This window comes from Natator depressus, chromosome 11 (genome assembly GCF_965152275.1).
Source record: "Natator depressus isolate rNatDep1 chromosome 11, rNatDep2.hap1, whole genome shotgun sequence".
NCBI classification, from domain to species: Eukaryota; Metazoa; Chordata; order Testudines; family Cheloniidae; genus Natator; species Natator depressus.
Window position 1 is genome coordinate 63,087,977 of NC_134244.1, and position 11,717 is coordinate 63,099,693.

Genomic DNA, 11,717 nt, shown 5'->3' on the forward strand with positions numbered 1-11,717 from the left:
GAGTTCTTGCTTTATATCGAAGTTTTGACCTACATTCATGTTTTGGCTGGAGGCTTGTTCCCAAAGGGGTCCTAACTTCACATCCTGTTTTTGAAGGCTTTTTGCCTTATTGTGATTGTTGCTGGCCTCAAGTGAAATCTGTTGCAGGAATAGTTTTCAAAATGGTATCCCATGGCCAGGGCGGTCCTGTGTCTGCTGCATTATTGATTGCTAGGATAACTGTCTGGGTTGTTTGTTTGTCTTCTGTTAATTAGGGACACTTTTTGTGTGTATGCCTTAATTTTAACGATGTCCACTTTGTTAAACTGTTTGGCAAGATTATTTAGCATTTGCCACATAGTACTGAATTTGATTGGTTATTGGTAACCTGATATTTGTTCTGAGCCCATTATGCCAGCATTAACACAGCTCCTCTGAATACGTAATTCAAGTCCAGAACAATGGTAAGCTTAGAGTGAGATTCTTTTTATCAGTACACTGATAACTTCTCCTAATTTTGCATTCACAGCTGATTTACTTATCAAGTTGTACTATAAAGTGTTTGACCATTTTGTTTTTTACTTTGATTGCTGCTAACCTTTTTTGGTTTGTGTATATCATGGCTACTGTCATCTGTATACTTAATACTTTTTAAAAAGCATTTGCTGGCATGAATTTTTTCAAAGATTGGATGATAGGTGTTAGAGGGGCTCTTTTTACATTTAAGCCGAGTTTCTGTGTGCCTGGGTTCCCCTACCAGCCAGTGGCAAGTGGCACAGGCTTGTGGGAGACATCAACTGGACAGCTGGTCTGGAGAGACTTTGATACTCTGGAAGTGAGTATATGAAATATATGGTGACCTAGCCAAAGGGCCAAGCATGAAGAGGGAGCACTCTTAGTCATCAAGACAGAAAAAAGGGTAACTGACGGAAGGCAGTGCCAGACCGTGCGAGAGCTGATCCCCAGATGTAGCCACAAAGAGGAACCCAGAGTGCAGAGTGAACCCCATGACAGGCTGTTCAATACAAGCTCCAATACAGCACAGCACTTAAGCACATATGTAATTTTGTTAATGGGACTCTTCAGGAGCTTCAGTTAAGCACAAGCTTAAGTGTTTTGCTGGATCAGGGCCTCATGCTGTCCCCCAGAGGCCATGCTGAATGCTTCCAGAATGCCAACAGGTTTGGGGCAGTCTGTCTAGAGGCAGGGCGACACTAAACATGCTGCATCAGCTCAGCTGTGCTGCTGTAGTGTTGTAATACAGACACTCCAGCACCAACATGTAGTTAATCCACCTTGTAGCTCAATGTAGTTAATCCACCTTCCCGAGAGGCAGTAGCTCTGTCAAGGAGGAAGCTCTACTGCTGACATAGCGCTGTCTGCGCAAGGGGTTAGGTGGGTATAACTGTGTCGCTCAGAGGTGTAGATTTTTCACACAAGTGCATGGGGCTGTTCAATCCCCTCAGACCTATTGTTTCAGGCTCGCTGCAGACGTCTCTGAATTGGTTTCACCTGGGTCATATTTTCAAGCTTTGCTTTACACACCTCTGGGACAGAAACCTCAGCTTTTGTTACACACTGTAAGTGCCAGTATAATCAGATAATTCCAGGAGCTGGGGCCCTCAACCCAGGCCTGTGGTGCCTATGACTAGTTAATTCAGCCCTGGATCGGTGCTCAGGTAACTCTGGCTGGAAGTTCGGCCCCTGGCTGGTGCGAGGTCTGTGGCTGGTGCTACCCCTTGGCTGAGACGGGGATGTGGCTGATTCCTGCCATCACCTGGGTGCCCAGCTCTGTGGCTGAGGGGGCTCTGGCTGCTGCTCCCTGGTGATGCTCCCAGGGACCTCTGTCCAGGGAGTGAAGGCTGGCGCTCAGCCCAGGGCCCCTCTAGTCCTCGCTCCAAATCTCTGGCCAGGGGTGGGCTGGAGGATTATGGTCTAAAGCACAGCTCTGCAGCTGTCCTCCTCTCTATGGCCCGAGTCCTGGATGTTTCAGTTTCTTGCTCAGACTCCTGCACTGCATTCTGGGTGTGAGGCCTTCACAGCCCTGGAGGTGGCCCCGTACTCCCGACTGTCGCTGCCTAGGCCTGAGCTCTGTGTTTGGCGTCGGGCACTTTGTGCTGGAAGTAGCTATGCAATGCTGGGGGAGGGCAGGGAAAGAAGAGGGACAACTTTTGGATCAGAAGATGATACCGTAGCCCAAGAACATAAGACAAGCCTCGACGTTCCCCTTAGTACACTTACAACAGCACACTGAGAGCACAGTGGTTCTTAAAGCATTTTATTCATTGAGACCTTTCCAGGCAAAAGGCACCTTGATTCAGTAAAGATCAGTGGCACGTCTCAAAGAGCCGACTTTGCCACTCATAGAGCCCCACTCGCTGCATCTCCTGTACTCCCCTGGCCTCAGCAGGTGTTGGCGCCCTCTGTAATTCGGCAATTCGTAAAGGATCCAGTGCCCGTCCAGCACAGAACAAGAAAGCATCTCGGGGGAGCGTAGCTGGTCCATGACTTGCGGCGAGTCCTCGGTTAACTCTACCATGTTGCCTCTGTGATCCTCCTTCTCATAGATCTTTATCCTGTAGGTGCCCCTGTGCTGTGACAGAAAATGAGACAGAAAATGAGACTGCTGTGGTCCTGGGTCCTGAATCAGCCCTGTGCCCTGCTCCAGTGATGCAAAGGACGCTTAAAGCTGCCTCTGCTCTCCAGAGGAGGAGAATCCTTGAATGCTGCAAAGGCAGCGCATCCACCCTTTAGGCTCAGCTCGACGCCAGCCGTGACTCCCACCCTTGGTGCAGGGAGCATGTCTGGGGCGGGAAGGAGGGAGCCCATCCAGGTGCAAGAGGATAGATGGGTACAACTCTGGCCAATCCTTAGGCAGCAAAGTGCTCCCATAGCTGTGGTAAGTTCAGAGGGTCTCAGGCTTCAGCGGACCCAGAATCAAGGAAACCGAGAAGTGACTTTGTTCTAAAGAGTCACAGAAAATATTATGCCCAATTCTCCCTCACACTGGTGGAACTCTGTGGGCGTCAGTGAGTTGCTCCTTATTTTACACCAGTGTGAGGGGAGTGGGCCCAGTGTACCTCTAAATTGCTAGAAATTACTGTCATTTTGAACTAAGGGAGGAAAATGTATGTTGCCGTTTACTGTCCATAGGCTTAACCACAGAATAGCAGCATGCCTTGAACAGGCAGTAGTAGTGCAAGGTATCCTATCCTCTCCCTGCCATGTCCCCCAGCCCTCCTGGAGGGACGACCACTAGAAGGAAAAAAGCAGTTCTCGTTTTCAGTCCTCAGTAGCTTGGCTGAAAATGATCAAGCAAGTGCCTTATGATGATGGCTTGGGCAACGTTGCCATTTTTTAAAAGCAAAATGGAACTCACAGGTGGGATCATCCGGCAGGACTTAATGGAGGTGCTGAAACTCCCAGACTGCATGTCAGGATAATCCCCCCGTTTCAGAAAGAACTGCTGTCCCTGGAAGTTGGGACGTTCATAGAGCATGAAGCAGCCACTTTCCACGCGGACGGAGTTACAGCGGCTGAGCTGACTTTGCAAATCTGAACGGTCGCTGCTGCACTCAACAGAGCGGCCCTGGAAGTTTCTGTCCTCGAAAAGAATGATCTAGTGCGAGAAACAAAGGGCAGAGTTTTCAGTAATATCCTATACAGTGTGATTGTGTCCTGGCATTCCAATTTCTCTCCATCCAGCACACTAAGCCTGAATTGTCTGGGCCTTACATTTTACTCACAGTGATGATAAATTGATATAGTCCTGTGACTTCAGTGGGATCGATCCTCATTTACATGACTGTAAGTGAGAGCATAGTCAGGCTCTGAGTGTTTAATATCCAGGAATTAATACAGATGCCAATTCCCCTAGGTCTGCATTCTTGATTCTCCTCTCCTATTGGTATAGATCAGGAGTAACTCCTTTGACATTAACAGACTAAAGGCTGGTGTACAGTACCACAGTAAATCCATCTAAGTTGTGCAACTTCAGTTATGTGAATAACCTAACTGAATTTGACGAAGTTAGATCCACTTACCGCGGTGGCTATACTGTGCTGTGTCTTCCCTTACCATTCTCCGGGAAATGGAGTACACAAATTGATGGGAGAGTGCTCTCCCATCAATTTAGCGTGTCTTCAAAAAACCTTCTAAATCGACACTCGCTGCATCTATTGCAGCAGTGCCGATCTACCGGTAAGTATAGACATGCCCTAAGGTTATGTCTACACTATTGCTCATGTCAGCTGTGAATATTCCACCCCCCTGAGTGACATAACTTACAAAGACATAAGTGTTCCTCTGCACAGCACTCTCCCACCAAGAGAACTTACGCCGCTCACGGAGGTGGTTTGCTCTCCCATCGGCATGCAGCGTCTCTACCAGACTGCAGTGACGCAGCCATATTGTTACAGCTGCACCGCTGTACGTATAGACATTCCCTAACTCTGATGTAAATGAGAGAATCAGGTCCCTGGCATCAGTCTTACATACTGAACAATCCAATCCAGACAAGTTTCTCTTACCTTTCCCATCATAGCTGGATTCAGGCTGCAAGCCATAGTACTCCAGCAGGTTAACTGCCTTTTTATACCTCATAACCAGTGCTAAGTGTGCACATGTTAACAAGTTTTTTTCTCTGCTCATAGAGCCAACTCATGACTCTGGGGGCTCATTCACTCTTTGTACTAGTGTCCATAGGTTTTGTATAGTGGGGAACAGGTTTGGTTCCTATTGTGACCAGTTCTGGGCCCTGGATCTGTCAGCTCAGCCATTTTTACATTGAAGACAACATAGTTCAGGAAAAGGGAGAAACTTCTGGCTCAGTGACAGAGGGGACTGGATGTCGATGCCATCACAATCCTTTTCGATAGTCTCTGAAGTTGCTTTGTTATTAGTGAATGCAGAAGTGGGACAATAAAGACGGAAGAGGGTTCAAATGACAAAATAGAAAGTAGGGAGATAAAAACAGAAATGTGAATGGTAAAAAAAAAAAAAAGTCAAAAGGTCTTCGGTAGACATCACACGTGTTTTAGCCATTCAGTAGCTTTGGGGTCAGCAGTACGGAGTCTGGAACATTCTCCTGAGAGACCAGCATGAGATGATCAGCTGTTCAGTAGGTGTGCCGCGTCCACCCTCACTCGCAGCCACACAGGGCTGTTCTGAGTCCCCAGGTGTGGTCATTTGCTGCCCACCTCATCACCTCACATTTGAAATGGTTGAGCTTGTATCACATATAGCGTGGCAGCCTGAAGCCTGGCAGTCTCCCATCAGGTGGAGTGACGAGTAAAAAATTTCTTAGAGAGGGAGTAGCTCATTCCCATTCTGCTCACTGGTGTGACGGCATCTACCGTGGAGCTGGTCGGTAACCTCGTCCAAATTGATCATCTGCTGATGAGTCACTGTCGAGGCACCTCCCATGTATCTTTAAAAGTGACAGTAGTGGTATTCTTCCAGATTCTGTAAAGCAAGTTCTTTACTGCAATATAATGCCTGGATGTTACAAAGCAGGATATTAGAGAGGACTCACAGACACTTGGAGTTTGTTGGTCTCATAGTCCCTGTTATTCTCATCATTTGATTCAATTGCACGTCAACTACCTTTGTCTGGGGAGAGTTTAACCACACAGGAGCACAGTATTCTCCAACTGAATAGCAGAGAGTTAGTGCCAAGCCGTGCAGTGTTTGTGCGTTAGCTCCCCAACTTGAGTTCATCCTCTTAAATACATTTGTATTTTTGCTGTTAATTTTCTGAGCTATCTTGTTGATATGATCCTTACAGGTAAGTGACTCCTAGATATACTGGCTTTTGGTTATGTGCCAGTCGTTCTCCATTCAAGAAGATGTCATGTTCTCGTGAAGTGCAAACATGACAACACTGTCTTTGACGTAATGGGCTTAAGTCTCCACTTCTCACAGTCACCACCGATGGCTTGGATCAGGTTGTCCTTAATCTTTTTGAAATCTCTGTCTCTTGAGGCTAGGCAGATGGCGCCTGCATACTTGAATGGCCTGGAGATTGTTGGAGACAGATCATTTGAAAACATGTTAGAAAATAGTTAGGGCACGAACAGATCCCTGGGAGAGCTAGTTCTTCTGGATCCTCCAGGTGCTCAGTTTATTTCCTAGCAGTGCTTGGAACTGTGTGTTTTGAAGCCATTTTTCTGTAGCCATAATAATCCACCAAAGGAACATCTTTGACATCGTGACCAGCAAGCCAACGTGCCAGACAATATCATATGCTGTCATCAAGTCAGGAGAAACAGCCACTGTCTTTTCATTCTTTAGGAAACCATTTTCTATATAGGTGGCAAGAGCAAGAACTTTGGTCACAAGTATTCCTGTTAAGTCGGAAAATGTCTTGGTCAGACAGTAGCTAGGTGGAAGGCAATAGTTGTTTCCTGATTTTGGTGTAGCTAGCACCCAAGCTTTCCGCCATATCTTAGGCATCTTGTTCTCTTGGATGACATTAAATACGAAAATTGCATGCTCTTCTTACCAAGATGTAATAGCATTTCTGGTGGAAATCTTGTCATGACCACATGCTTTTCCTGCTTTCATATAGCTCGGTGCTTGTTAGAATATAGATATTTAGGCCTGCTTATAAATGTCTATACTTTAAGAATTTAGGTAAGAAGAAAAGGAGTACTTGTGGCACCTTAGAGACTAACAAATTTATTTGAGTATAAGCTTTCGTGATCTACAGCTCACTTCATCGGATGCATGCAGTGGAAAATACAGTGGGGAGATTTTATATATATACAGAGAACATGAAACAATGGGTGTTACCATATACACACTGTAAGGACAGTGATCACTTAAGGTGAGCTGTTACCAGCAGAAGAGCAGGGTGGGGTGGGGAACCTTTTGTAGTGATAATCAAGTTGGGCCATTTCCAGCAGTTGACAAGAATGTGTGAGGAACAGTAGGGGTGGGAGGGGTGGGGAAATAAACATGGGTAATAGCTCACCTTACCTGATCACTCTTGTTACAGTGTCTATGGTAACACCCATTGTTTCATGTTCTCTGTGTATATAAAATCTTCCCACTGTATTTTCCACTGCATGCATCCGATGAAGTGAGCTGTAGCTCACGAAAGCTTATGCTCAAATAAATTTGTTAGTTTCTAAGGTGCCACAAGTACTCCTTTTCTTTTTGCAGATACAGACTAACACAGCTGCTACTCTGAAACCTAAGAACTTAGGTGTATTTTTATCACTTAGCTAGTTACATGGGTATAAAAACAAAGAATCAAAATCACAGTCCACCTGTGTATGGGCCTTCTCTCATTAGGATAGTCTGAGGTCTTGTTCTTAGGCTAAGGCCTTTGGCTAAGCAGCAGGGGCAGCCATAAGCTGGGAAGCCTATGGTCACTTCCTCACATTCCAAACCAGTCACACTGAAATAAGGTGGTATTGGGCTGTTAGGAAGATGATCCTGTCCTGATCATGCCCATCACCACGAGATAAAGAAACAGATCTTAAGATGGTTAAAAAAAATTTAGTTTGACAGCATCCTGTCTGGCAAGAAATCACTTATAAATGGTTGTGGTTGTGAAACCTTCATTTCTGTATTGTTTTATCTATATGGCCCCCACTTTTCTATTGCTAATCTGTCTGGTTCTCTAATTGTTTCTGTCTGCTGTATAATTAATTTTTCTAGGTGTAAGTTAATTAGGGTAGTGGGATATAATTGGTTAGTAAATTATGTTACAATATGTTAGGATTGGTTAGTTAAATTTCAGTAAAATGATTGGTTAAGGTATAGCTGAGAATATTATTATATAAACTGGGATCAAACAGGAGGTGGGGGGAAGGGAAATTGGAATCATATTTGCTCGGGGGGGGGGGGAATGGGGAACAGGGACACAGGCAAGGCTCTGTGGTGTCAGAGTTGGGAAGGGGGATGCGGGGTAAATGCTCTGTAGCGTCAGAGCTGGGAACGGAACATATAGAGATAAGCCCGACTGGTGTGAAAGGCTTCAGAATATGCTTGCTTGAAAACTAACCACAGTAAACATTGCATTGTCTGTGCTTAGAACTTCTGGTCTTCTGCTTTCTGGCTACATGACAAGAACCAGGGGAGAGGGTGAAGGGAAAGCCTTCTAACAGTGCTCTCTCTACTTCCTCAGTGGAGAAAGCCTGGAAGATTGTCTTCCTCATACCGAGGGGGCCAGGCTGTATCAGTATCATTCACTTTTTACTCATTCCTCAAGGGCTCATCCCTGTCAGCTTTTGCCAAGTTCATTGAGTAGGTGGTGATGCTATCCGGGCACACTTTATCCTGCTGTGATAAAGTGTGATGCTTGGTGATTTCTGTGTTACATTATTTGGGTTGCATGAAAGTTGGTTTCATTTGCCATCGGATATGTTAATGTCAAGCATGTGAGAGGCCCTACAAAGGTTCTGCTTGAACTGTTCAGTTTGGTTTTGTGAGACATTGTAGTAACATGTTGTTCCTTGGGAAAATCAGAATATAAAATATTACTCTAGATATAATTTTACAGCTATTGTTGCATAATATTAGTTTTATTATGCTGGCTCGTGAGCCCAGTTTGATTTCATGGACTTAGGTGCTGCCTACATTGTGGTTGTTTTTGCATTGCTGCAATGTGTTGACCACTGTGTTGGAACAATTAGATTGATATAGTTACACTGGTGTAAACTTTCCTAATCTAGATAAGCTCATAATGTCAAGTTCTGAATTGTCCTGAAATTGGTAACCAGTTAATACTAATAATGCCAATTTCTTACATAGTGCTTTTCATCAATAGATCTCAAAGTGCTTCAGTCTTTAATGCAGTTAGCTTCACAACACCCTTCAGAGATAGGGCAGTGCTATTATTCCCATTTTACAGATGGGTACAGAGAAGCTAAGTGACTTGCCTTGATCACACAGGAAGTCCATGGCCATGTAGGGAATTGAACACGGGTCTCCTATAGTCTAAGGCAGTGCCCTAACTGCTGGACCATCCTCCTTCTAACACACTTGGATACTCCTATCTTCTGTCTCTCACTTCTGCGCTGCTAAATCCTTCTCTCCTCTCTGCTGCCAGATTCACACCCTCAGTGGCCTCTTCTGTGTACTCTCAGCTTTGACGCAGCAATGAGGTATCCACTCACAAAAGACTTTCTTCCAATCAGCAAGTGAGAGGATAAGGACAAGATTTTCAAACATGGGTGCCTAAAGTTAGGCACCTGAAAAAAATAGCCAAATTTTTCCAAGATGTTGAGCACCCCCAGTTCTGATTGACTTGTTAGGGGCCTGATTGAAAATGTTTTCTGAAAAGCCTGGCATGTCTAGGGTAATAATTAAATAAATTAATAAATGGCTACATTTCTCAACAAGGGTGAGAGATATCAACTGTATTTCCTCCTAGAATCAGGGCTGAGGCCTATTGCATGTCATCTGCCATACCTTGGGATCAGAAGACAATGTAACAAACAGTGAACACTTCTGGGTATATTTCCTCTGATAACCTCAACAACCCCACTAGAATATGAAACGGGAGCCTGAAGATGCTGAGGCCCTGATCCTGTAGTATGTTCCTCACTGGCAGACCACTGTGCTTGTACAGAGCCCCATTGACTTCAGCATGGAGATCACTGCAGGATCGAAACCTTAGATGTAAAGAGGTTCAACACAGATGGAAAAGCAGAAAAATGAACTGCAACACATCTGGGACACAGATATCAAAGAGCAAAAGAATCAGTGGGTGAAGGTCTGAGACCTTTGTTCAGCAGGAGATCAGACGAGATGACAAATTGTCCCTTCTGATCTCAAAGACAATGAATTAAAACTATTTGTAAAAAATGTGCATGTTAGCACAATAGGGCAAAACTTTTCTTCTTCATCACATGTGTTACTGTCTTTTGATCTGCTCAGGGGCTGCATACAGCACCATTTTATTTATCAGCAGCAGCAAGTTTTAGCCAATGAAAACTAAAGACTATGGCAATACTTTGATAAAGAGAGTGCTAGAATAATGCAGATAAATCACCCATTTGTTTAAGTTTCACCATAGTGCACTGTTCCTTTTTATCTCAGGTCAGTTCACAGAAAGTAGTCATCATATACTAATCCGTCCCAAGTAAAGCCCTTGAATGTATTTCTCTCTTCATTATTCTAGCTTTCACGTGACTAGGGACAGGCGATTGGATTGTGTGTGATGTTGGTGGGTTTTTTAATTGTAATGAATTCATTCAAATGGCATCTTTCTCTTTGCTTTGGCTTTCAAGGGGTTAGATCAATGCATTGCAATTTTTGATTAATTATAGAAAAGTCCTTACATTGCTACTTTTGGGTAAAATCAGTCTTAAGTATTGGAATAATATAGGCCTCCGTTCAGCACAACCCCTAAGCCTGTGCTTAACTTTAAGTAAGTGCTTAAGTCCATCTCTATTCAGCAGAGCACTTATGCACATAAGAAGTTTTGCTGAATCCAGGCCATCAAGTTCAATATCTTGCTTCTACCAGTGGTAAATACATGGGGTGAAATCCTGGCTCCTTTCGAGTTAATGGTAAAACTTCCACTGACTTCAATTGGGACAAGATTTTACATCTGGCTCAAGAGAGAGCGAGGAAAAGGAAACAAAACACCGGTAAGTCACTTCATCTGTTGGGTCAGTTTTTTTTTCCACCTCCAGTTCGGAATGTAGTGTAGCTTTTGTAGTTCTACACTCGTCTTCAGCTTGTCTCAGATTGGAGAGAGATGTGGTGTCACTTTAAAAAATGTAGCATGAACAGGCAAAGATGATCACATAGCATATGTAGTGCAGGGATGAAGGATGATTTTGTGGTTAAGGCATTGGACTGGGATTCAGGAGACCTGGATCCAGTTCCCAGGGCTGCCACCAACTTCCTGGGTGACCATGGGCAAGTCATTTCATTCCTGTGGGAATGGCTACGCAGTGTTCTGGAGACTGCAGGAGTGAGCGTCCCAGCCTGAGTCGACAGACTTGGGCTGTCAGGGCTTGTGCTAGTGCTCTAAAAATAGCTGTGTAGACAGCACTTTAAAGCCCCCACACCTAGGCTTGAGAGCCTGAGTTGCAGCTATTTCAAGCGCAAGCCCCACTAGCATGAGTCTGTGGATCCTGTCTGGGAGGGTCACTCCTGGATGCAGTGTAGACATAGTCTACGTGTTTAAAGCAAAACAAAGCAGAAGGCGAGTTGTACCTGGTTTAATTCTGGAACTCTTGCAAAGCTGCCCTTGCAATCCATAAACAAAACACAATTCATTTGAACCAATGGGCAATACAAAAAAAACCCATGTTGTTTCAAAGGTTTTATTTTCTTTTGTATACATAAAGTTAGTATACAAACCATACTTGGGGCATGTATTAATACAACTGTACAATATACCAGCATAGCTAGGAACTTCTGAGACATTTGTCTTTACAGAGGGATATCTTCTAGCCATTCTTAGTCATTTGTTTTTAACGCTATAGCATTTTAATGTGCAAGATAAAACATAAAGAATAACGATATCACTCTGTCCATAGCATCATAAACATCCCTTATCAATGAGAATTTCTACTCAGATTGGGTCTAATACAATTCATATTAAAGAAAGGAAAACCTCTCCTTGCCTTCAATAGGAACTGGGTCAGGCCCTGTGGCCCTGATTGAGCAAGGCATCCTGATTCTGCAAATCACTGAAGTCCCATTGACTTAATGGGACTTAAGCACTTGCTGTGCTGAACAGAGATGGTCTTGTTAGCGTGCTCAAGGTCTTT

At 44.3% G+C, this 11,717-nt stretch overlaps 1 protein-coding gene across 1 annotated transcript; it reads right to left on the minus strand.

The window, feature by feature from the left end:
- Nucleotides 1-2,296: 2,296 nt before the first annotated feature.
- On the minus strand, nt 2,297-4,352 carry LOC141995862 (gamma-crystallin B-like). Its single transcript, XM_074967315.1, has 3 exons — nt 4,317-4,352; nt 3,359-3,598; nt 2,297-2,572 (listed from the first exon to the last, which is right to left on the minus strand). Exons 1-3 carry the CDS (start codon nt 4,350-4,352, stop codon nt 2,297-2,299), a joined length of 552 nt encoding a protein of 183 aa, XP_074823416.1.
- Between the last annotated feature and the right edge of the window lie 7,365 nt (nt 4,353-11,717).

What these genes read in the sequence shown, in the direction of transcription:
- LOC141995862 (XM_074967315.1), bottom strand. Translation starts at nt 4,352, where the DNA reads ATGCCGATGGGAGAGCAAACCACCTCCGTGAGCGGC. An exon ending in AAACCACCTCCGTGAGCGGC is followed by an intron (nt 3,599 to 4,316) that starts GTAAGTTCTCTT and finishes TTCTCGCACTAG; the next exon opens with ATCATTCTTTTCGAGGACAG. An exon ending in CCTGCCGGATGATCCCACCT is followed by an intron (nt 2,573 to 3,358) that starts GTGAGTTCCATT and finishes TTTCTGTCACAG; the next exon opens with CACAGGGGCACCTACAGGAT.